Consider the following 26,670-nt stretch of genomic DNA (forward strand, 5'->3'; position numbering starts at 1 on the left):
CGACACCTGCTGGTGAAAACAGTGTAACAGCAACAATATCTCACTCCTATTTTTTTAAAGATTTTACAAAACATTAGCAATTTCCCCCACACAAAAATATTATTTTTTAAATAAATTAGAAGGTAATATATAAACATTTACTTTTTCTATTTTTTGTTTCATTTAGAGCTAACCATATGTCATTAACTCGCACATATTTGTCATTAAAGCTGTTTTTAAAGAAAGAGCAGGCAAAAAGAGTAGTATTATTAATCAGAAGAGAGATGAATGTTAAATAAAAAAAAATGTAAAATCAGAATTTATTTTTGATATTTTTTAAGGTTCTTATATTAGTTATAGAAACTCTGCAAGAGTTTTACACATTCTGTTTTAAAGCATAAGCTGGTGAGCTGGTTTTAGCTGGTCTCCCAGCTTGGTTAGCTGGTATTGCTGGTGTAGCAAGGTGATCTAGCTGTGTTTTGGTCACTTTTTAAGCTGGTCTACCGTCTAGGTGGACTTAGCTGGTCAGGCTGGAAGACCAGCTGACTCACCAGCTTGACCAGCTTTGCCAGGCTGGGAGGACCAGCTTAAACCAGCTACTGCCACCTTAAACCAGCAAAAACCAGCTACTAGCTTATGCTGGTCTTAGCTGGATTTTTTCAGTAGGAAAGGGAAGTTTTTCTGCCAAGAACTACACAAAAATAGTTTAACAAGATTGTGAATGTAAAAATGATTATTTTATTTAAGTTATAATTAAAATGATTTTTCTCTTTGAACAGAACGTATCCTTATTTAATAAAAAAAGTTTTTACATGGCACACATGATGCTGATGATGTCGCTTTGCTGTGTGTTACAGAAAACGTCTTAACTCTCATCAGAACAGATAACTTAGATTTTATGGGCTTTAAATTACCTTTGTCTTTTAGATGCCAAGAAGATTTAGTGTAAAACATATCATAACTTCTCAATGTTGATCTCAAAGCTTTAAAAATGGTCTCTTTACAAAAGACCTTGGTCTTTTTCTCCAACCATCTTATATAATTATGTATGTCAAATGCCAAAGTGTCCTATTTTCCTTGTCAACTCAATAACCCATAGCATATGACATTGTCTTGTTTGATTTTGTAGTAGGCTAAAATGAGGTAAAATTACATGTTAGGTAGGCCTACTAAATATCCTTAGATAAGCAGTGACCATGGATCAATAAACACAATAGATTAAATTAAGTTTTATGAACTTGTGAAGTAAAACTGACCCTAGTTCACCTAAAACCACAGCAGACACATGGGTTCACTTTGTGATCAACAGCAGTGAATCATCAGAGTTTGCAGCCATTTTGAAACAGTTACAATCATTTCCAGAAGGTGAGTGTGCACCCAAACTAGTCTGTGGTATAAAACACAAATGGAAAATAAATGTATAACCAAAGCAAATTTGTGTCTGTCATTTTACATTGAATGTGAAGTAAACTGTAACATATATATTATTAAATACTAAAGATAAGCAAATAATGTGGACAGAAAGTGTAAATATGTAGTGTGCTATGCAGTTACCACTCTAAAGTCTGCGCATCATTGGCCATCACATAGGCATCTTTGTTGAATGAAGATGTGAAATAGATAAAGCTGACTATCGTATCACAATTCATTTCAACAATCAAGTAATTATGAATTTTCATACCTTTCCAGTCACATTAAAGGAAAATAAATTGATTAAAGCTATCCCAGCAGGATTAGTAAACTTAGTTATTAATCATTATTAATAATAATAATCGTAAATAATCATCAAAATGTACAGGTAATAGTGTTTATTCCACCTTATGTCTGGATGGAGTTGACGTTTTAGACCGAAAAGGTAACAATATACATATTAGAGTCTTTCAATTAAAAAGGAAAACTACTCATAGGTAAATTCTATTGGGGTTCATTTGTCTTTTATGTAAATTGGAGAAAAGCTTAGCTTCTGCCAAGTAACATCTATGTTAAAGAAACCCATTTTGAAATGTTTCACACAATCTTTTAACTCTTTAATCTCTAAATATTCTGATATTTAAGATGTTTACTCATTTTGTGGTTTTGTGAAAGAAATTTATTTTATGATTGTTATTTCACCAGTCAATTTTGTATAAATTAGCTGTATAAATGCCTAATGTAGTGATGGGTGATGAAATGGTTCACCTCTAGGGGGAGAACCAGTGAACCAGTGTCTAGAGGTGAACTCGGGTCAGTTTTAGTATGTCAGTTCATCCTTCTGATTGATTGCACTACCATGTTGCCTACTTTTTGTTTATAGACAAATATTTAATGTTAAACATGTGCATAATTTAAAGTAATACTAAATAAAACTACAAACACATAATACATTTCACTTAATGGCTAAATAATGTATTATTCTTAAAAACATATTTTATATAAAAAACCTTTGCAGTTATTTTTTAAAATGTTTTGCCTGAGATCCTGTTGCTTTTACAACGTTTTCACCAGAAGGTGGCGCCATATTAATTTGTTTCAAGCGCTTCGAATACCTTTTCTAAGCAGTTGCAATAAACTCTTGCAATACAACAGAAAAAGAACAACGCAATCAAAACAATACAATACACCTTAACAACCCAATGTCCCCACAAAGATAGGAATACCAGTAAATTTTGACCTTGTGGGGGGACGTTTGTGAGGTCCCCATGAGAAAACAGGCTTATAAATCAAACCGAAGGACATTTCTTGAAAATGTAAAGTAGTAGAAAGTTTTAAGTGATGGTTGGGGTTAGAGTTTGGGGAAGGGAATAGAATATACAGTTTGTACGGTATAAAAAAAACCATTACGTCAATGGAATATCCGGACGTCATTGGTCACGTGATATGGATAGAACGAATCAAGCATAGATAGAGAGGTTCACTAAAAAAAAATCGTTTGACGCGCATCGGAGCTTTGGTGTCACGGCCAACATCACTTGTTTGGGGCTTTATGGACAGAATGTCGTATTTAGTTCTATAAGGTGAAGTTAAATTACCAGACGAGAGAACTATAGGAAAACTACACTGCGATATATGTGTAGCAGAGTAACTTACTGCGCAACAACCTCAGACGAAACGAAAGTGAAAGTATTTCAGGTAAAAACGCGGCGCAATTTCACTTTAAAACATATTGTAAAGTTATCGTATTTGTGTACATTCGAACACGACAGGAATGTTCAGGACTGAACTGTATTAAAGCATTTTACATTGTAAGTACATTTATTCAAGGCCAGCAGCGGACACGGAAGCAAAATGGATCGAAAACAGGTAGGCCTAATGTTACGTAAACGGAATAAAAAAAGAGTATTTAAAAGTTCAAAGACTGTTCATTTTTAACGTTACATTTAACTACGTTGTGGGAATTTATGTCCGAGGTTTCACCTTACTTGTTCTCAAACTTAAATGAAAGTAAAGGGAAAACAGCAATTACCCACCCAAGTTAGTCTACAACACTTTTAATGTTGTCGTGTACATGCTTTGGCACATTATGTGTTCAATAAGTTATGTGACACTCTATTTATGCTTAATCATAGACAGTAAGATATGATAGATTTTATGAGAAAAATGGATTTGTGGTGACTGGTGACATAAATTGTTGCTTAACCCAGGACAATGTCATTTATAAATGACGCTAATTATACACTGACTTACCCTAACCTATTTTATTCTCCCCTATTTTATTGCTTATAAACCTTAAATATTGTTTTGTGTATTTGTATGTGATGTACTAATGAAGACTTAGATAACTGTTAATAGTGGATATGGACACACAAGATTCAGAGGAGGATGTTGGGAAGATGGAATGTGAACAGTAAGTTGAATTCCTTTTATATAGCTGGTAGTTTTATGCCTGGCTTTCTTTTGAACAGATGAGTTAAAATGCAAAGTAGGGGTTAGGAATCTTGACATGATAACTTTTCTATATTTGTACATGTTACCAAGATTGCTGCCTACAGTGTGCAGAGTGTTTCAAATTCAAATTCTTAGTAAGCAGCTGCCTATGTGAGCAGTAGGGAGGGAGGTGGCCCTTTTTTTGGTTGTAATTAATTTAGATATTTATGTTTTGTTTTGCTATGAAAGGCTGAGACCAGATATGGCAACATCTCCAGCCCCTTCTTGCACATCTCTACAAAGTGATCATTCAATGGATAGACCAGTAAAGTTCAAAGAACGAACTCAAGATATAAGGTGAACTTTTTTTTTACAAATTTAAAATATTTTATTATATTTTTTGTGTTGGAAAGGTTATTTTGGGTTGTAATTACTTTTTATATGTCTGTTTTCTTCTGCTTTTAAAGGCTGAGACGAGATAAATCAACATCTCCAGCGCCTTCATGCACATCTCTACAAAGTGATCATTCAATGGATCGACCAGTTAAGTTCCAAGAACGAACTCAAGATATCAGGTGAACATTTTTTTTACAAATTTAAAATATTTATTATATTTTTTTGTGTTGGAAATGTTATTTTTTGGTTGTAATTACTGTTGATATTTATGTTTTATTCTGGTATTAAAGGCTGAGACGAGATAAATCAACATCTCCAGCCCCTTCTTGCACATCTCTAAAAAGTGATCATTCAATGGATCGACCAGTTAAGTTCCAAGAACGAACTCAAGATATAAGGTGAACATTTTTTTTTACAAATTTAAAATATTTATTATATTTTTTGTGTTGGAAAGGTTATTTTTGGTTGTAATTACTTTTTATATTTCTGTTTTCTTCTGCTTTTAAAGGCTAAGACCAGATATGGCAACATCTCCAGCCCCTTCCTGCACATCTCTACAAAGTGATCAGTCAATGGATCGACCAGTTAAGTTCCAAGAAAGAACACAAGATATAAGGTGAATTTTTTTTTTTTACAAATTTAAAATATTTATTATATTTTTTTGTGTTGGAAATGTTATTTTTTGGTTGTAATTACTGTTGATATTTATGTTTTATTCTGCTATTAAAGGCTGAGACGAGATAAATCAACATCTCCAGCGCTTTCATGCACATCTCTACAAAGTGATCATTCAATGGATCGACCAGTAAAGTTCCAAGAAAGAACACAAGAAATAAGGTGAACATTTTTTTTTCAAATTTAAAATATTTATTATATTTTTTATGATGGAAATGTTATTTTTTTGTTGTAATTACTTTTGATATTTCTGTTTTCTTCTGCTTTTAAAGGCTAAGACCAGATATGGCAACATCTCCAGCCCCTTCTTGCACATCTTTACAAAGTGATCATTCAATGGATCGACCAGTAAAGTTCAAAGAACGAACTCAAGATATAAGGTAAACATTTTTTTTTTACAAATTTAAAATATTTATTATATTTTTTTGTGTTGGAAATGTTATTTTTTGGTTGTAATTACTGTTGATATTTATGTTTTATTCTGCTATTAAAGGCTGAGACGAGATAAATCAACATCTCCAGCGCCTTCATGCACATCTCTACAAAGTGATCATTCAATGGATCAACCAGTAAAGTTCCAAGAAAGAACACAAGAAATAAGGTGAACATTTTTTTTTTTACAAATTTAAAATATTTATTATATTTTTTTGTGTTGGAAATGTTATTTTTTGGTTGTAATTACTGTTGATATTTATGTTTTATTCTGCTATTAAAGGCTGAGACGAGATAAATCAACATCTCCAGCCCCTTCCTGCACATCTCTACAAAGTGATCATTCAATGGATCGACCAGTAAAGTTCCAAGAAAGAACACAAGATATAAGGTGAACATTTTTTTTACAAATTTAAAATATTTAGTATATTTTTTTGTGTTGGAAATGTTATTTTTGGTTGTAATTACTTTTTATATTTCTGTTTTCTTCTGCTTTTAAAGGCTAAGACCAGATATGGCAACATCTCCAGCCCCTTCCTGCACATCTCTACAAAGTGATCATTCAATGGATCGACCAGTTAAGTTCCAAGAAAGAACACAAGATATAAGGTGAATTTTTTTTTTTTTACAAATTTAAAATATTTATTATATTTTTTTGTGTTGGAAATGTTATTTTTTGGTTGTAATTACTGTTGATATTTATGTTTTATTCTGCTTTTAAAGGCTAAGACCACATGTGACAACATCTCCAGCGCTTTCATGCACATCTTTACAAAGTGATCATTCAATGGATCGACCAGTAAAGTTCAAAGAACGAACTCAAGATATAAGGTAAACATTTTTTTTTTACAAATTTAAAATATTTATTATATTTTTTTGTGTTGGAAATGTTATTTTTTGGTTGTAATTACTGTTGATATTTATGTTTTATTCTGCTATTAAAGGCTGAGACGAGATAAATCAACATCTCCAGCGCTTTCATGCACATCTCTACAAAGTGATCATTCAATGGATCGACCAGTAAAGTTCCAAGAAAGAACACAAGAAATAAGGTGAACATTTTTTTTTCAAATTTAAAATATTTATTATATTTTTTATGATGGAAATGTTATTTTTTTGTTGTAATTACTTTTGATATTTCTGTTTTCTTCTGCTTTTAAAGGCTAAGACCAGATATGGCAACATCTCCAGCCCCTTCTTGCACATCTTTACAAAGTGATCATTCAATGGATCGACCAGTAAAGTTCCAAGAAAGAACACAAGAAATAAGGTGAACATTTTTTTTTCAAATTTAAAATATTTATTATATTTTTTTGTGTTGGAAATGTTATTTTTGGTTGTAATTACTTTTGATATTTCTGTTTTCTTCTGCTTTTAAAGGCTAAGACCAGATATGGCAACATCTCCAGCCCCTTCTTGCACATCTTTACAAAGTGATCATTCAATGGATCGACCAGTAAAGTTCCAAGAAAGAACACAAGATATAAGGTGAACATTTTTTTTACAAATTTAAAATATTTAGTATATTTTTTTGTGTTGGAAATGTTATTTTTGGTTGTAATTACTTTTTATATTTCTGTTTTCTTCTGCTTTTAAAGGCTAAGACCAGATATGGCAACATCTCCAGCCCCTTCCTGCACATCTCTACAAAGTGATCATTCAATGGATCGACCAGTTAAGTTCCAAGAAAGAACACAAGATATAAGGTGAATTTTTTTTTTTTTACAAATTTAAAATATTTATTATATTTTTTTGTGTTGGAAATGTTATTTTTTGGTTGTAATTACTGTTGATATTTATGTTTTATTCTGCTATTAAAGGCTGAGACGAGATAAATCAACATCTCCAGCGCTTTCATGCACATCTCTACAAAGTGATCATTCAATGGATCGACCAGTAAAGTTCCAAGAAAGAACACAAGAAATAAGGTGAACATTTTTTTTTCAAATTTAAAATATTTATTATATTTTTTATGATGGAAATGTTATTTTTTTGTTGTAATTACTTTTGATATTTCTGTTTTCTTCTGCTTTTAAAGGCTAAGACCAGATATGGCAACATCTCCAGCCCCTTCTTGCACATCTTTACAAAGTGATCATTCAATGGATCGACCAGTAAAGTTCAAAGAACGAACTCAAGATATAAGGTAAACATTTTTTTTTTACAAATTTAAAATATTTATTATATTTTTTTGTGTTGGAAATGTTATTTTTTGGTTGTAATTACTGTTGATATTTATGTTTTATTCTGCTATTAAAGGCTGAGACGAGATAAATCAACATCTCCAGCGCCTTCATGCACATCTCTACAAAGTGATCATTCAATGGATCAACCAGTAAAGTTCCAAGAAAGAACACAAGAAATAAGGTGAACATTTTTTTTTTTACAAATTTAAAATATTTATTATATTTTTTTGTGTTGGAAATGTTATTTTTTGGTTGTAATTACTGTTGATATTTATGTTTTATTCTGCTATTAAAGGCTGAGACGAGATAAATCAACATCTCCAGCCCCTTCCTGCACATCTCTACAAAGTGATCATTCAATGGATCGACCAGTAAAGTTCCAAGAAAGAACACAAGATATAAGGTGAACATTTTTTTTACAAATTTAAAATATTTAGTATATTTTTTTGTGTTGGAAATGTTATTTTTGGTTGTAATTACTTTTGATATTTCTGTTTTCTTCTGCATTTAAAGGCTAAGACCAGATATGGCAACATCTCCAGCCCCTTCTTGCACATCTTTACAAAGTGATCATTCAATGGATCGACCAGTAAAGTTCCAAGAAAGAACACAAGATATAAGGTGAAATTTTTTTTTACAAATTTAAAATATTTATTATATTTTTTTGTGTTGGAAATTTTATTTTTGGTTGTAATTACTTTTGATATTTCTGTTTTCTTCTGCTTTTAAAGGCTAAGACCAGATATGGCAACATCTCCAGCCCCTTCCTGCACATCTCTACAAAGTGATCACTCAATGGATCGACCAGTAAAGTTCAAAGAACGAACTCAAGATATAAGGTGAATTTTTTTTTACACATTTAAAAGATTTATTATGTTTTTTGTGTTGGAAATGTTATTTTTTGGTTGTAATTACTTTTGATATTTCTGTTTTCTTCTGCTATTAAAGGCTGAGACGAGATAAATCAACATCTCCAGCCCCTTCCTGCACATCTCTACAAAGTGATCATTCAATGGATCGACCAGTAAAGTTCCAAGAAAGAACACAAGATATAAGGTGAACATTTTTTTTTTTACAAATTTAAAATATTTATTATGTTTTTTTGTGTTGGAAAGGTTATTTTTTGGTTGTAATTACTGTTGATATTTCTGTTTTATTCTGCTATCAAAGGCTGAGACCACATGTGACAACATCTCCAGCGCCTTCCTGCACATCTCTACAAAGTGATCATTCAATGGATCGACCAGTAAAGTTCAAAGAACGAACTCAAGATATAAGGTGAACATTTTTTTTTTACAAATTTAAAAGATTTATTATATTTTTTGTGTTGGGAAGGTTATTTTTTGGTTGTAATTGCTTTTGATATATGTTTTCTTCTGCTATTAAAGACTGAGACCAGATGTGACAACATCTCCAGCCCCTTTCTGCACATCTCTACAAAGTGATCATTCAATGGATCGACCAATAAAGTTCAAAGAAAGAACACAAGATATAAGGTGGGAAATCATTTTTAACAAGTTTTGAAAAGTTGGTTTCTGAATTTTTGTATTAAGCTTTGTACTTGCTTGGTTAACTCTTTCACCGCCAGCGTTTTTAAAAAAAGTTGCCAGCCAGTGCCAGCGTTTTTCATGATTTTCACCAAAGTTTAATGCCTTCCAGAAAATGTTCTTCTTTAAATATATAAACATACAATATACCAAATGAAAGAACAGACCCTCTGCTTTCAAACAAAACAAACCGTTTCATGCTACCTTTAGTGGTTCTTTTGCAATCAGCTTTTGAATATGGGTAGGTTTTTGCAAAAACACCATATTTTGAGCAAAAAGCAGAGATAATTCCATTTTTGTGACGGACTTTTCATAGAGATCCCATTCAATCTTTAAAACAGACACGGACATGCAGCAGCTTGCCATAGGGCAATACTTCCGGTTTTAAAAAGTTGCGGAAGGGCGCCACCTGGTGGGTAATAGCGGTATTGCGGAAAGACGGAAAATCTCGTCCTTGGTGGGGAAGCGTTTTCTCTTAATTGACGAGATATCTCGTCAATGGCGGGGAAAGAGTTAAAGTATGAAAATGTCTTGTCTTGACTTTAACTCAAGAGCAGATGACTTGAGACTTGACTTGAATTAAGGTGTAATACTCAACAATGACTTGAATGTTTTTCAAACACTTAATATAAATATTAATAAAATATAAAAATGATTGTGACGTTAATATGCAAAAATGTGCACCGTTTATGGTGTCTGAACAGAGCTCAAGTTTTAACTGTACAAGTACAAATCGCACCAAGTATAGACCATAGTCGAGCTCCGAAAACAGTAACTTTTGGCTTTAAAGACATTGAATTGGATTGTGTAATTAAAAAGATTCTCCATATTCACCATTTTTGCAATGCAATAATATCTGAAACCTCAAATTTCATTCAACATTTCAAGAACCACAAGGAAAGGTAAGGAAATCATTCAGTTATTTTTAATTTCACAATATTATCCGTGATTTGTAAACCACTTCTTGCAATCTTGCAATTTAAAGCTCCACTGTGTAAGATCTACTCCCATCTAGCTGTGAAAGTCTATATGACAAGCAACTGAATAATACTTTCTAGCCCCCCCCCCCCATTCGGAACGCGTTTTAACTCGTACGGTGGCCCGGCCGTGTCATGCCAAGGTTAACATGGCTTCCAGTAGCTACAAAGCAAAACCAATGAGAAAAAATGAACAATTTGCAATGTCCTTTGCCTGTGATCCATCAAAGCACACAGATTTATGTTTAACATGAAAAAAGTCTGATTGTCATGATATGTCCGCTTAAAATCACATACAAATAGCAACCATGACGGGTTTAAATGGACGCGAACTAATATTATGTCAAAGTACAATGCTTATGTTTTAAGTAAACGTTACAGGTCCGTGTATATGTAAGAGCTTTCTCTCATATTGGTGAAAAAAGATCGCGCAACTTTCACACGCTTGTAAAATGAAACGAAAGACGCGCAGATCAGACGCTTTTATCAGAGTATTATGTCAGACATTATGTCAGAGTACAATGCTTATGTTTTAAGTAAACGTTAAATGTCCGTGTATATGTAAGAGCTTTCTCTCATATTGGTGAAAAAAGATCGCGCAACTTTCACAAGCTTGTAAAATGAAACGAAAGACGCGCAGATCAGACGCTTTTATCAGAGCATTATGTCAGACATTATGTCAGAGTACAAATGCTTATGTTTTAAGTAAACGTTACATGTCCGTGTATATGTAAGAGCTCTCTCTCATATTGGTGAAAAAAGATCGCGCAACTTTCACACGCTTGTAAAATGAAACGAAAGACGCGCAGATCAGGCGCTTTTATCAATGAAAGGCTAAAATAGGGCTGTCACCGTGTGTTTGTGCTAGAGGTCAGAAAAGATGCAAAACATTTATCTAAGTACCTCAGATTACATAAATGGGCGGAGAGACGACGTGTGTCTGTTTGAACACATTAAACCACATGCATGTTTACACTAACAAGTGTTATGCATAATCATGCTAAAGTTAGCCAAGGAACTATAAAACTTCAAGTTTACAACATGGACTGTATAGATGTAAACGAATATGCTGAATTACCTGTGGAGAATATAGAAAGTGCAACTTCAGTGTCCCTTGAGCCCCCTCTTGGAAAACTAACTCCAATAGTGACTTTGGTCTTGATGTTTTTCCTGTCACGTTGTCGTTTAAAATCCCCGTTTCGCATCCTTGGCGATTTGTTTTAATGTCCTCGAGAATATGTCTTCAACAGGCTTTCAAATCAAAGCATTAGATCGCAGGTTCATCACGGTGTGCGGTTGTTGTAAAATCCGAAGGATTCAGCTACGCAGCTGGATACGTCATCAAGCCTGGTTTATTTAAATCAACTGAGCATTACATTCGCAAGTCATACGCATATTACATCAATTTACAATTAACTAAGAATAATTGTCAGCTTTATAATTGTTAATATTCTGAAATAAGACTGTCTTGATGACGTATACCGCCTACACATGCAACCTCCGAAGGCTTCAGCCAGAAGCCAGCGTGAGTGTAGAGTGAAAGCGCGAAAGGCGGAGCTTGAATTTCAGGAATGTCCCTCGTCGGCGAATGTATTTCAAAGATGGAGGCACAACATGGATTCAGCCAGAGAGCGCTTCGACGGTATGCATTTTAAATAGCAGATTCTACACTTACGAGAATACTTTCATTAGTGGGTGGGAAGTAATTACACATGAATGAGCACATACTTTTGAAAGAAAACATGGGTTTTTGTTAAGAATTAACTCAATAAAGTACACAGTAGAGCTTTAAGCTACAAATTAAATATTACTGTAAATGTCATTCAAATGATTTAGGGTTTTCAGTTAATTCAAATAATTACCATTTAATCAGGGCTCAAGGCAAATATTTTTTAATACTGGCCCGGTTGAGCCATTGGTTCAGGGTTTTACTTGCCCTGCCAAAATTTTCACTGGCACCACCAAAAAAAGATTTCAGTGTCACATATTTAAAATAATAATTCAAAAGTCAAATATAATTGAATAAATATTTTATTGATCTTTTTTTTAATACAATTGGCAATTTTAAATGTAAACTGATATCAAAGGAATTTTGTTGTAAGAAAGATGACAAACAAACATGAATAAAACAGTGTTATAATTATGCCGTGTTGATATGTCTGTCGATACGCTTAAAATTCTCTTCATTCATACGCCTCACCATTAAGTTCAGTGGACCAAAAGAAGGGTTATCTGTAACTCTTTTAGACACCATGCATGCTATGTGGTTTCTGCTTTTCTCATGAGCTTTGAGGTTTTGTTTACAGTAGTTGATTGTTACAACGAAAAAGGCTCCCGACTTGTCTGCTTTACCTTGAAACTGACGGCAAACTGTGCAAAACTTGCATTGTTTCTTTCTTCGTGTTTTACCCAAGTAAATGTCTGCTTCGAAGATGTTAAAAAATGTCATTTTTGTATATATATAATTAGAGAGTGCTGCCATCTTAACATGTCTTTGCTCTACCAACTGACATAACACGCAACACGTGCAACCAATAACAACCAATAAGATAGGAGAAATCTTATGCCATTGCGTAGAAATTAACTTTCGCAACGCTTAAAATGTGTCTTGGTGGTAACATTGCATAAGAATACATACAGACAAACAGCTACAGGCAGAAAATATATTTTAGTGACTGAGGCCAAGCACTGGCCCAATTGTGCCAGTGACAATGCTTTTTACTGACCCGAGCATCTCTCATGCTGACCCTGGGCCACTGGGCAGTCCTTTATGTTGAGTCCTGATTAATTTATGTTTTGTGTATTTATTAGTCATGTTTGAAAGCAGATAACAGGGCTCAATGCAAATCATTTTTTATACTGGCCCCTTTGGGCCAGTGGTTCAGGTTTTCACTTGCCCTGCCAAAATTTTAACTGGCCCCATCAAAAAAGATTTCAGTGTCACATATTTAAAATAATAATTCCAAAGTCGAATATAATTGTATACATAACAAATAATGAATAAAATGTATAAGACAATTGGCAATAAAGTTCAGTGGACCAGATAAAGGATTATCTGAGAAGTTAACGTTCGCAATGCTTAAAATGTGTGTCTGTGGAAACATTATATAAGAATACATACAGAAAATATATTTTAGTAACTAAGAGCGAAGCACTGGCCCGATCGGGCAAGTGACAATACTGTTTACTGGCCCGAATGTCTCTCACACTGGCCCCAGGCCACCAGGCAGTCCTTTATGTTGAGCCCTGGATAACCTTGGACCTAAAATAATGATATTACATTTTATTACAATAATATTTAAGTTATAATTTCAAACATATTAAAAGATGTAATAAAACAACAAAAATCAATAAAAAAAGCAAAAATAAATAAAGTAAAACATAAATTCCCTTATCCAAATTAACTTCTTATGTCAGGAATCGGGGAACACAAAACACGAACCCAGATGCGGACGTAAACTACAAAAGGAATTTATTAAAAAAACCAAGGGTGTCACGATTTCGATTTTAAATCAAAATCGATCGAAAATAAGGCACAACCTCGAACTTCGAATTAAAAAATGGGATCGTAGATGCTGCCACGCCCCCATGTCACGTCCGGTCGGCTTGCCAAGCGGAGGAAAAAAACTCTCAGGAATAATTTTAAACACAAGGGATGTATTGCTACAGCTTTTTAAGATGCATATCATAAACAGGATTACTACCTAGTGATCTGACTTCAGACTGAGCGCAGCTCTCTCCATGTGCGCGAGAGTGAGAGAGGCGTCAAGATGCAGCGGGTTATATTTTAAACAGAAAAAGGGATAGTTTGCCTCAGCTCGAATGAAACGCATAAAACTGAACAAATACGTAAGGATTACTACTTTAGTTTATGTTTAGACTTCGGACAGATGCGAGTGCACGTGAGACAGAAAGAAGCGCAGATGCTCATGAAGCGGTGGATTTATTTCAGATGCTTGGAGTCCAAGACGCACGCATTAAGTCCAGGTGCGTGCAAAAATAAATCCTTTCTCTCCAAGCTCTATCGCGTAAAGTAAAGCCCACAAACCATGTGAGGAAAAGCACGCAATGTGCATGTTAATGTGAAACTATAATAGTAATAAATAATAATGGCATAGCATTTTTTGTCTTTCAAAAAAAAAAGTAAAAATCGAGGATCGAATTGAATCGTTACATCAGAATCGAAAATGTAATCGAATCGAGGATTTGGAGAATCGTGACACCTCTATAAAAAACACGACAACAAGACAAGGGGAACAACACTACACTAAACTGACACTAAACTTTAACAATACTAACAATAAACTACTCAAACACAAACAGATCTAGACTTGGATATAATACAAAACTTACAGGAATAAACAGGGCATGAGACAAGGCAAGAGACAAGACGAACGTGCTAGGGCTGCATAACGATTAATCGCGATTAATCGTTTGCAGAATAAAAGTTTTTGTTTACATCATATATGTGTGTGTGTACTGTGTATAATAATTATGCATAAATAAATACACATACATGTAGATATTTAAGGCGTATTTACATGTGTATATACATTTTTATATTTATAAATAATTTATATTATATATAAATATTTAATCTATAAATATTTTTTTCTTAAAATTATACATGCATGTGTGTGTATTTATTTATACATAATTATTATACACAGTACACACACATATATGATGTAAACAAAAACTTTTATTCTGCAAACGATTAATCACGATTAATCGTTATGCAGCCCTAGAACGTGCAAAGAACAGCAAACACACGGACAATAAATAGGGACAAAGTAAATTACATACACCTGGAAAATAATCACGAGTAAGGGATCAGGGAAAAAGTGACGAGACCCGGGAAATGCGTGGTCAGAATAAACCAATACTACAACCACACATTTCCCACATAGAACATATGTACTGTCAGAACCCTGCCAGCTAAACTAGATCTAAATACCAACAGGATCCGGCAGGATTCTGACAGTACGCCCCCCTCCAAAAGGCGGTTACTAGACGCCTTCAAGGGGGAACACTAAACATGGGACAAGACAGACTGCATACAAGACATGATCCATGAAAACAAAACAAAGACTAACAAGGGCAAACAAGCAATAACAACAGTGGGATTGGGGTGAGACAATAAAAATAATAAACAAGGGAGGGGGGGGTGGGGGAACACAAAAGTTCATAGGGGGTGGTCCGGGGTGGTCCAGGGTGGGAGGGTTGGTTAGGAGTCTGGGTAAACTTGGGGAGAGTTCTGGAAGGTTCATGGCCAAAAATGGCAAAATCTGGCTGGGGTTGCGCTGGCTGCGGCCACGGCTGGGGTTGCGCTGGCTGCGGCCACGGCTGGGGTTGCGCTGGCTGCGCACACGGCTGGGGTTGCGCTGGCTGCGCACACGGCTGGGGTTGCGCTGGCTGCGCACACGGCTGGGGTTGCGCTGGCTGCGCACACGGCTGGGGTTGCGCTGGCTGCGCACACGGCTGGGGTTGCGCTGGCTGCGCACACGGCTGGGGTTGCGCTGGCTGCGCACACGGCTGGGGTTGCGCTGGCTGCGCACACGGCTGGGGTTGCGCTGGCTGCGCACACGGCTGGGGTTGCGCTGACGTCTGAGTCCACGCCTCTGGGCGCTCTGGCGGCTGCGTCGACGGCTCTGGGCGCTCTGGCGGCTGCGTCGACGGCTCTGGCGGCTGCGTCGGCGGCTCTGGGCACTCTGGCGGCTGCGTCGGCGGCTCTGGGCCCTCTGGCGGCTGCGTCGGCGGCTCTGGGCCCTCTGGCGGCTGCGCTGGCTGCGCACACGGCTGGGGTTGCGCTGACGTCTGAGTCCACGCCTCTGGGCGCTCTGGCGGCTGCGTCGACGGCTCTGGGCGCTCTGGCGGCTGCGTCGACGGCTCTGGCGGCTGCGTCGGCGGCTCTGGGCCCTCTGGCGGCTGCGTCGGCGGCTCTGGGCCCTCTGGCGGCTGCGTCGGCGGCTCTGGGCGCTCTGGCGGCTGCGTCGGCGGCTCTGGGCGTTCTGGCGGCTGCGTCGGCGGCTCTGGATGCTCTGGCGGCTGAACCAGATTCCCCTTCCTCCTGTTCTTCCTTCGGGGTCGCGGAGCAGATAGAGGATGTGGTGGTGCTCTTAAGTCGGAGGAGGACCCCCCCAGACAAAGACTCCCAGGAGATCCTCCTCTCACGCTTCCCTCGAAGGGACAGAGGCGGGGAGCGGCTCTCTGGAGCCGGAGGAGAAAGTTCAGGGTCGCCGAACCCCCACATCCCAACGGTTCTTCCCTCTCGGATGGACTGGAGTCGATGGGGTTCGGCGGTTCGGGTCGGGTTCCGCCTGGCGTTGACTTCGGGTCCGCATACGAGCGGGTCACAAAACTCGTAACCCGACTCGTATGCGGGACGGGAACCCTTTCCCCGTCTCACCAGGCGAGTACCGGTGTACATGTCCGCTGGGTTCTTTTCTGGCACGTTCGTTCTGTCAGGAATCGGGGAACACAAAACACGAACCCAGATGCGGACGTAAACTACAAAAGGAATTTATAAAAAAACACAGGGATAAACAGAAAAGCAAAACCCACGAGGGGGCAAAACAAGACAAGGGGAACAACACTACACTAAACTGACACTAAACTTTAACAATACTAACAATAAACTACTCAAACACAAACAGATCTAGACTTGGATATAATACAAAACTTACAGGAATAAACAGGGCATGAGACAAGGCAAGAGACAAGACGAACGTGCAAAGAACAGCAAACACATGGACCATAAATAGGGACAAAGTAAATTACATACACCTGGAAAATAATCACGAGTAAGGGATCGGGGAAAAAGTGACGAGACCCGGGAAATGCGTGGTCAGAATAAACCAATACTACAACCACACATTTCCCACATAGAACATATGTACTGTCAGAACCCTGCCATGCTAAACTAGATCTAAATACCAACAGGATCCGGCAGGATTCTGACATCTTATTTATTATTCAATTAAAAAAAAACTTATTTTGTTACTCTGAATTGATGCTTTTCAGGACTTAATTTGACTTGCTTGGAGTGAACAAAAGACTTGACTGGCTTGCTTGACTATGTGTGACTTGTCCCCACCTCTGGCAAATAGGGAATCATTCCTGAGTACTGACATTGATTATTGGTTGATAAACTTTAATCTACCAACAAAAGCTCTGAAAACACTGGACTGTAAATTGGACTGGACTATAAGACTATGTAAAAGATACAAAGTGGTACTATACGAAAATCTAAAGATTTTAGAACCTGAAAGAACTGTTTTATAATCTTCTCTTATAAAAAAAATCCTTCTTTTTTATAAATATATGTATAAACATGCAGGCAGGCTAAATACAGTACAATACAGACGGACAGATCTCTATAGAAATCAGATTATTAAAGTGACCAATGCCATATTTTGAAGTAGCTTCTCTTCTCTTCTAGACTTACTATTGCAGTTCTTTCTCTGCTCTCTTAATGGTATTTCTGTGTTATGAGCATCTTATAAGCCAGCAGTGTGCACTTCATTTATTTTAAATTGTGGATTGTGGACAAAAATTAAAATAGTGTCATTAATGACTCACCCTTATGTCGTTTCAAACTCGTAAGACCTCCGTTCATCTTTGGAAACACAGTTTAATATGTATTAGATTTAGTCCGAGAGCTTTCTGACCCTCCATTGAAAATATGTGACCCGTCACGGAAACCAGTGACACAGGTTTGCAGCACAACTTTCGAGAAAATGAGAAAGTTGTTTTTTTTTTTCAAAATTTTAGATTTTCGTTTTCAGGGTACCGGCGTATTAAAAGTCTTGAAAAAATATTGAATTTCATTTTTACCATATTAAGGCCTTAAAAGGTATTGAATTTCACCTCAAAGTCTTGAATTTTTTACGGAGGTCTTAATTTTTCAAATGATCAATAGATTTATATCCTGTTAATTCAGACACAAAACTCGCATGCACGAAAACCACACGCGAGCGATAGATACGAGCGCAGAACATTATCCACGCGCGGGAAAGCATTCTCACGTGTTCACAGAACACTATTCGCACGCAGAAAAACGTCCTCCTGAGAGCGCACCTCTGTTCAAAGCGCAAAAACTCAGTCACGCGAGCAAAGTAAAAAGTAAAGTAAAAAGGCTGGGATGATAAAGTAAAGGTTGGGGTGAGGGCTCGCTCGACTCTCTCTGTGCGCTCGCAGCTGCACAACACGCACTTGCTCAATCAAGTTGATTTTGGGACTGTGGGGGCGGGACAATGACGGGTGCCCAAGCACCTGTGATTGGTTGTTTGATTTAATCAATGACACACACACAATCTTCTGTTCCACGATCTGTCTCTAGTAAATCTAGGTAGAGAAGACATGTTTTAATATGATCATTATGTCGGAGAATGTAATTTATATGTTAAACAATAAGTCTTGTGTGATCCATGCAATAATAAGCTGCAAACAATAATGCAATTTTTTAAGCTATTATATTTTGTTTACTGTTTTATTAGATAATATCATCTTGCAATATATACTATAGGCTACATATTAACATTGTCACACTAAGTTAGCATTAGAAAACTTTAGTATGGTCCTGTATAAAGATTAACAGAAATATATTTATATATGAGCTTGTGTCCAGTTTTTTGTCTGGGGCAGCTCATTTCATGGATCAAAGAAGACTGTTTTAACATAAATTACCTTCTCCGACATAATGGTCATATTACAACATGGTGGGCTGCACAAGATAAAGAGGATGGCCGCATGTAGCCCCTCGCCCTCCAGTTGCCCATCCCTGATTAAGGGATTTTCAAATTTACAATAAATCTACATTTAAATCTATTTGATTGTTGGGTAAATTTAAGGGTTAGGTCGTTTGGGCCTTGGACTCAGCCTTTTAGAGGCATGTAGTCATGAATGTTCAAACACTTGTAAATAGTAATTATTTGAGGTATATTATGTTATTTAAAATTATTTATTCTACCCGAATGGGTGCGATGTAGGTATTAAATTTCATTTGTGGTATTAAAAAGGTCTTAAAAAGCCTTGAATTTAGGTTTGACAATCCTGGGGGTACCCTGGTTTTATTGCAGAATCTGTTAGTTGAGATCACAAAAAAGCCTCTCCATGTTTGATATAGCAGTTTTTGTATATTTAAAAGCGTACATTTTGCGGTTGAGATCGGCTTGTCTTTCCGGAGATTCTAGGGTGCAGCGGGGGGCGTCATTGTCGGTGTGTATATTTACATACTGTATAAGCGGATTGTGTTTTCGCCCCCGCCCCCAAAGGGAACAGCGTGACTACTAGGGATGCCACAATTCTCAATATAATATTGAAGCATTCGGTTCGACCCCCGCTGTCCAATACGCGCATGTGAACTGCGTTGTTTTTTTATCCATCCAAATCTGTCAGTTTTATATTCCCTGCACTTTTGTTAATGTGCGCGCCCACGTGGTCTGCACGCTTAAACGCCACAGCGAGTTGATATCCAGTCACTGTGCACTAGCTGCTTTAACTCTGCTTGAACTCTGCTTGCAATGCTGGTGTCAGATTTCAATCGCGCTGGCGCACACACACACAACACAACAGAAGTCTGACAACAAAAAGAAGCAGCACCACTGTCTCTAAATCTGAGGTGTGGATTAATTATTTGCGCGTGTAGATTACATACAACATCAACGTAAAGATGCAAGTTTGCGTGGGGCAATGCGAATGACGCAAATTGGGCTTGTATTTGATGCTAACGCGCGTTATTCGCCTTAAACACGTCTTCCGTCCTCAAAAAGTTCAACTCAAGAAGAGAATGCGCATGATGCTAAAATAAATCCCACCAGTAATCTTGATTGAGGAACGCATTTTTGGTCTCTACACAGACAGCATGATGTTGGACTTAACAGTAGTGCAGTAAGGTATAGCCTTCATTTACAATGTAAAGTTTAATTTACTAAGTACAGGTATATAAAATGGCCAATTTATGTAATGTAATGAATTCACATGTTCCCCAGTTTGAATAGGATATAATTTTTATATATCTTTATTTAATTATATCTTATATTATTGTATCAATACACTAGAAATGTGTAAGATGATTTTTGCATTTAGCCTACACTTTTAAGAAAATGGTTCTATTTCAAACCAGAAATGGTTCTATCACCCGCTTCATATATGAAGCGGGTGATAGAATTTAAAATGCTGTAGAACTAATCAGTGACGGAGGAAGAAAGTGTTTGATGGGCGGGCCTCTGAAAAGTTCTGCACTTTGCGCGTCACTGAATCGCACTTCAATCCAGTTTTTAATCATTATTTTTTAAAGAGGATACAAATGTAGGCTTTTATAATCCACACAATTCATGCCATAAGCTATATTTCAGGTGTTGTGATCTGACTAGGGATGCACCGAAATGAAAATTCCTGGCTGAAATGGAAAACCGAAAATGAGGAAACCAAGGCCGAAAAACCGAAACCGAAACACCGAAATAAATTATTATGCCAATTATTAGTACAAATGCATTTATGGCTATCACTGTGTACTAACTTTACTAGGGGTGTGTGACAGATCACAAAACTCACGGTTCAGATCACATTACAGTTTTTGAGGCACGGATCGGATTATTTTTCAGATCAGCAAAAAGGGGGTGGGGAAAATCTAATAACAAATAAAGAAATTACAAAAATTTATAAAAAAGAACAAAGCTGCACATTAATAAGGGCTAACATTAGCATTAGGTACAGAAATCGAATTAAATGAGTCATAACACTGTCTTTATTGTATAAATTAAATATATTATTATTTTTAGAGCTATTTGTCTCTTTGTTAGACTTAAGTAGGTTAATTGAGGTTACTGTCTCTTTAAATAAGCAGAGACTGGTTTATGAGTGTAATCTATACATACACTTAAGACATAAACATGTTTTTATTAGAAAAAGAATACTTTGGAGATAATTTTGTTTATATGTGCCCTGTCAATAAGAAAGATTTTACGTTCGCTTGTTTGCGTCTCACTCGTGTGTGCACTATTGAGGGCACTTAAACGCGCGCACACAGAGAACGAAGGCGAATCCCAAACAGCGCAGCACAAAAACGTTACGTTGTTTTTCATTGCTTTATTCGGCACATGTATGTTAATGGACTATACAGTATGAGACACATTTGCGCGACTCTCTATAAAGTTTACACATCAAGAGTTCTGATCTTTGAAGGGCTTACTCACTGTGATGATCACGTCTGGACCGGACACAACCGCATGTGCCTCTGTGCGTACCTTAGCGCCTTTTTGCGGTTAAATACATCCACGCCGCATACATGTTGCTTCAGACAAGCACGTGCAGGTCGCGGTTTCTGTTTGCGTCATCACAACATTTCGCCCGTATTGTTTCGGCCTCTTTTGGGCCATTTTCGGCCGAAAATTTTCGGTGGCCGAATATTCGGTGCATTCCTAGATCTGACTGTATACGGTTTGGCGAGAAACAAACCTTAAATGCAGTTTGTAAAAGCAAAAATCTTTTCTGTGTCTATTTAACCAGCTAGCCCGTGGCTTACCTGAGCATTTGCCAGGTTCTGAAACAGAGGATCCAGAAGCGAGAAAATCAACACTGCTTTATTGAAAATCAACTTAAACAGTCAGTCCGTCGAGTCCTGAGCCACCAACAACGAGTCAACTTTCAGGGGAATAAATGCGATGGCGGTATAGTGCATATTTATGCATGTAACGTATGGGTGGAAAACGTTAACAAGGCACATATCAGCAGCTGACCATACTGCTCTTCCCATATTAGTGGATTTTATTTGTCAAAAAAAAAATGATATAATAAAAATAAATAATATAATGTTTTGAGAATTTCTGAGATCATTGTGTCACGTTGGTCTTAAATCACTCATAATGGTCTTAAAAAGGTCTTAAAAAATCTTAAATTTGACTTTGTGAAACCTGCAGCAACCCTTTGATGACGTATACCGCCTACACCTGCAACCTCGGGAGGCTTCAGCTAGCGGCCAGCTTAAGTGTAGTCTGCAAGCGCGAAAGGCGGAGCTAGAATTTCAGGAATGTCCCTCGTCGGCGAATGTATTTCAAAGATGGAGGCACAACATGGATGCGCCAGTCGAGCGATTCGACCTTATGTATTTTAAATAGCAGATTCTACACTTACGAGAATACTTTGATTAGTGGGTGGGAAGTAATTACACATGAATGAGCACATACTTTTGAAAGAAAACATGGGTTTTTGCTAAGAATTAACTCAAAAAAATACACAGTGGAGTTTAAAGTGAAAACTGAGTATGTTAACCCTGAAATGGGGGAAACTCTGAGCTTTCCGTTTCAAAATTAGAGGTAAGTTAAACCTGAGACTGCAGGGTAAGTCAAGCCTGTTTTAGAAGGAGAGGTAACTTATACTCAGAGTCTGTTTCCGCAGTAACTTACTCTGTGAACCTAACCTGGTCTATTTTATGAATTACACTTAAATTAAAAAATAACCGTATATTGATAGTATAATTGACTAAAATTTCATGTGCTTTTTTAGAGGATCCTGTAGATGATGATGTTGCATTTATTTGTAGGAAGTTACATTTATGTTTTAATAGGATTTTGAGACCCCGAGTGAATTTTTGTCCTATCCACTTGCATTTATGTGAGTTGTATTATTTTTTTTGCAGTAATTTTATATGTATAAATATCCTTTCATGACTAATATCAGTCTTTGTGGCCATGCTCTTACATCTGAACAGTTTGACTTTACATTTCTTACATATCCCCTAGGCTAGGGTGTCACGATTCTCCAAATCCTGGATTCGATTACATTTTCGATTCTAAGGTCACAATTCGATTCGATTCTCGATTTTTACAATTTTTTTTTTGAAAGACAAAAAATGATATGTTATTATTATTATTATTATTATTATTATTATTATTATAGTTTCATATTAACATGCACATTGCGTGCTTTTCCTCGCATGGGGGTTTGTGGGCTTCTCTTTACGCGAGAGAGCTTGTAGAGAGAGGATTCCTTCTTGCATGCACATGGAATTAAAGCGCGCGTTTTGGACTCCTCCTAGCATCTGAAATAAAACCGGTGTGTCATAAGCAGCTGCGCTTCTCTCTGTCTCACGTGCACCCTAGGGTTGTTGCGGTGACAGAATTTTCCCACGGGTTAATCAGCGTGTGACAATCCCGGTGATACCGGTTTCACCGGGTGGGAGGGGCTTATAAATGCACAGAAGTGCGCATTTTACTTTCACTTTTGAATTAGATGCAACTGTTGTTTAAATCCAGCGGTTGCGTACGCTGAGTTAAATCGCGTATGAATTTGCAGGCAAATGCGAGTGCCACAGCTGGTTTAAGTGCTTGAGTCAAAGAACCCGCCAGTCCCAAGCAGAGCAACCGGCTATTCCTCCATAAAGCGCTGCTTGAATGATAGGTTTATTATTATTCTTAATGAAAAACACAACAACAAAACGATCTCGCCTATATTAAACATCATATATGTATATTATAACAAAACCGAATAAGCACGCCGCTTCTGGCATCGTCTGCTTGCCGCAGTCTGACATGAATAAATGAAATCTGACACCCGCAGCCGCTGCTCTGTGATGACGTGCGTTCAGCTCCGCTGGATTCAGCCAGCAGACACATTCAGTTATAATTGTTTGCTCTCTCTAACGAAACTAAATGATTTAATTACAAGAAAATATCAAAACGACGGTGAAAGACGGTGTCGCGGTGGGCAAGTGATCTAACCGGTGAGAGGCTGAAGCACTGGTAATCACCGTTTCACCGACTATCGCAACAAGCCTAGTGCACGCGCTCTCGCATCTGTCCAAAGTCTAAACATAAACTAAAGTAGTAATCCTTACGTATTTGTTCAGTTTTATGCATTTCATGCGAGCTGAAGCAAACTATCTCCTTTTGTTTAAAAAATAACCCGCTTCAACTTGGCGACTCTCTCGTGCACGTGCAGAGAGCTGGGCTCTGTCCAAAGGCAGATCACTAGGTAGTAATCCTGTTTATGATATGCATTACAATGAGTTGTAGCAATACATCCCTTGTGTTTAAATTATAAATCGCGTTTCGCTGGACCGATATTTTTAAAGGCACCTCTGAGAGGTTTATTTTCCCCCGCTTGACAAGCCGACCGGACGTGACATGGGGGCGTGGCAGCATTGACGATCCCATTTTTTAATTCGTAATTTCTTAGTATCCCGTCATCATTTCCGCTGGTCTAGTGGGTAGTGCTGTGCGCAGTGGTTTGGGCAGACGTACTGTTGACGATCTGAGTTCGAATACCGCCTTGTCGTATTTCTGTATTATTTATGACAAACATTTTAAAGTTCATAGCCTTTTATGCCCAAGTATTATGCCTAATTTCATTTTTAGCTGAGATGAGTCATCTTTTTGTCCATATGATTGCATGCATAAAAAAGGAATATAATAACATACAGTCCTCCGTTTATTTAATTCTGATATTTTAACCGTGATGAAAAATTAAATGTACACATTTACTAGAGTAGCAATTTCCAACAACAACCTTTTTCTTTAAAATATATGCTCGTAGTTGCTGTACACTTGCAGTAACACTTTTAGTTTTAGTAGTAAAAAGGATTTAGACCTCTTTGTCACGTGCTGTTGCCATAGTGAATCGTAATATCGGAGCTCCATTGATGATGGCTTTTCATAGAGGTTGTACACGCGCTTAACTCAGAGTCAACCTACTCAGAGTTGATTGAACTAACTCAGATCAGCTGTTCTGTAACCGAAAACTCAGATTTTCCTATCTCAGAGTAATGCCTGGCTCACACCACAGGATAATCGGGCCGAATTTACCCCGATTTTCCCCTCCCGAGAATCCGAGGGAAAATCGGGCAATGGACCTTGATCGGCTCCGAAGTTCGGCCCAGATTATCCTGTAATGTGAGACGTTTAAAAGTCTAAACTTACACCTTGCGATATGCTCTCAAGCAAATCGGGGCCGCCCCGATCTTATCAAACATGTTTGATATTTAGGATTTTAAATCCGCATAATTACGTCAGTACTTTCACAATAATCAATGAGAGACGGAGATGATTGACAGCTTTCGGGACCGCGAAACAAGCTGCAGTACGGGTAGACAGCGCAGCTGGAGAAATAGTTTGTGGAAGTTAATGTTTCATTCTACTTTCATTATCTAAAATATCTTAAAAACAACAGAACATGATGATGGTCAGTCACATCACGCACCTGCAGCTATTCTGTGTATAGAGGAAATTTAATAAAATAAATAGGCATACACAAAATATGTTGCACTTAAATAATTAGCATATTAACAAAACGAATTTAAATTGATATGACGATTTTCAGTTCTTTTTTGTGACGTGCTCCACAAACGCACAGAAACTGATTGCTGAAACACCGCACACTTGTGAATCTGATGCGCCTCATATCCAGACTTACAACGTTTCACATTAAATTACATATTTGTCCAGAACCATTGGTAATGTAAATACTGAATTTAACACTAGACATTACACTGCAAGATAGAATAGATTAGAATAAAATAGAATCTTTACTGTCATAATAAAACTATAATGAAATTTGTTAAGAAGCTCTCAAAGACCAGTAGCCTCAGAAGAATAAACAAGAAAAATAGAATTTACATAGTATATAGCTAAAAATAATATCACTGCAGAGCAGTATATATACAGTGGAATTAAATAATGCAAACAACAGTGCAAAATAGAGTTTAACCAAGCATAAGTCATTTAGCAGCAATGCTTATAAACCTAATAATATTCCTGTTAGGAAGAAACAGGAAAACAGAGCATTGATAGAAATAGCATACATCACTTAATAGTAACTCCTAAATGTGCAAAAAAAAAAAAAGTGATATATAGGCTAGCCAATTATATTTAAAATATGTTTTTAAATAGATGTTTAAATTTAAATAAATCTTGCATAAGGACTAGACCTGAGTTGGTGCTAGATTGTGCACACATCTACAGTATGCATTCAAACACTGCCTGCATAACACATCCTTAAAACATATCATGATCATTGCCATAAACAAGAGCTGAGGAGGAGAAATCGCCTAGGTTTCAAAATGAAATCTGCTACTTTGTAAATATTTAAAAAGAAATCATAATAAATGTATCATAATCTTCATTCCTTTATATACTCTTCTCCTGAGGTGACGTGAAGTGCTTGCTCTGGCAAGATAATCCTAATAATATCCTTTAGTGTGTGATGCACTAGGATTTTAAATTCCTGTAGTGTGAGCATGTTTAAGATTTGAGAGAAGAATATCTGACAAGATTCTCCTTATGTGTGTGCTGCAACCAGATTTCATAATCTGCCAGGATTTAAAAAATCCTGTAGTGTGAGCTAGGCATAAGTCAACTCAAGTTTTAACTTGGTTGAACCTCCTTATTGATACGGGCCCCAGGTGGCCAGCTATCAAGGGATTTTTGTTTAGCATTGTCTGCTCAGTGACGCTGGTGACGTGTTATCCTCAGAAATGTTTGCAAAGCTTTTTTTCAAACTTACAGGATGCATCCCCCTTAGACTGTAAATAAAGCTCGGGCGCAAAAAAGCTGGAGCGCACCAGATACCATGTCTGCAGTGTCGTACGTCAGCAGCGCCATACGTCAGCAGCGTCACTGCAGTCTCATGGACGCGGTT

The 26,670-nt window shown here is 37.1% G+C and overlaps 2 protein-coding genes and 1 long non-coding RNA gene across 3 annotated transcripts in view; all 3 read left to right on the forward strand.

The window, feature by feature from the left end:
• The first annotated feature begins 2,883 nt into the window (after nucleotides 1-2,883).
• Nucleotides 2,884-6,980, forward strand: LOC135771883 (uncharacterized). Its single transcript, XM_065282234.2, has 17 exons — nucleotides 2,884-3,087; nucleotides 3,220-3,258; nucleotides 3,728-3,802; nucleotides 4,072-4,179; nucleotides 4,290-4,397; nucleotides 4,509-4,616; nucleotides 4,727-4,834; nucleotides 4,948-5,055; nucleotides 5,166-5,273; nucleotides 5,387-5,494; nucleotides 5,609-5,716; nucleotides 5,827-5,934; nucleotides 6,049-6,156; nucleotides 6,270-6,377; nucleotides 6,488-6,595; nucleotides 6,706-6,781; nucleotides 6,924-6,980. The coding sequence occupies exons 3-17, from the start codon at nucleotides 3,753-3,755 to the stop codon at nucleotides 6,978-6,980; spliced, it is 1,479 nt and encodes a 492-aa protein (XP_065138306.2). The 5' UTR covers nucleotides 2,884-3,087; nucleotides 3,220-3,258; nucleotides 3,728-3,752.
• A 162-nt stretch (nucleotides 6,981-7,142) lies between these two features.
• On the forward strand, nucleotides 7,143-7,915 carry LOC135770299 (uncharacterized). The gene is made up of 4 exons (XR_010542583.1): nucleotides 7,143-7,253; nucleotides 7,364-7,471; nucleotides 7,585-7,692; nucleotides 7,807-7,915. It is a non-coding gene; the product is annotated as an uncharacterized lncRNA (long non-coding RNA).
• Nucleotides 7,916-8,684: 769 nt separating this feature from the next.
• LOC135771885 (uncharacterized) overlaps nucleotides 8,685-26,670 on the forward strand; it is a 28,208-nt gene continuing 10,222 nt past the window's right edge. The window contains exons 1-2 of the mRNA XM_065282235.2: nucleotides 8,685-8,789; nucleotides 8,900-9,007. Of these exons, the coding sequence (XP_065138307.2) occupies nucleotides 8,746-8,789; nucleotides 8,900-9,007 (152 nt within the window). The 5' untranslated portion in view covers nucleotides 8,685-8,745. The remainder of the gene's footprint in view (nucleotides 8,790-8,899; nucleotides 9,008-26,670) is intronic.

This window comes from Paramisgurnus dabryanus, chromosome 8 (assembly GCF_030506205.2).
Source record: "Paramisgurnus dabryanus chromosome 8, PD_genome_1.1, whole genome shotgun sequence".
Lineage (NCBI taxonomy): Eukaryota > Metazoa > Chordata > Actinopteri > Cypriniformes > Cobitidae > Paramisgurnus > Paramisgurnus dabryanus.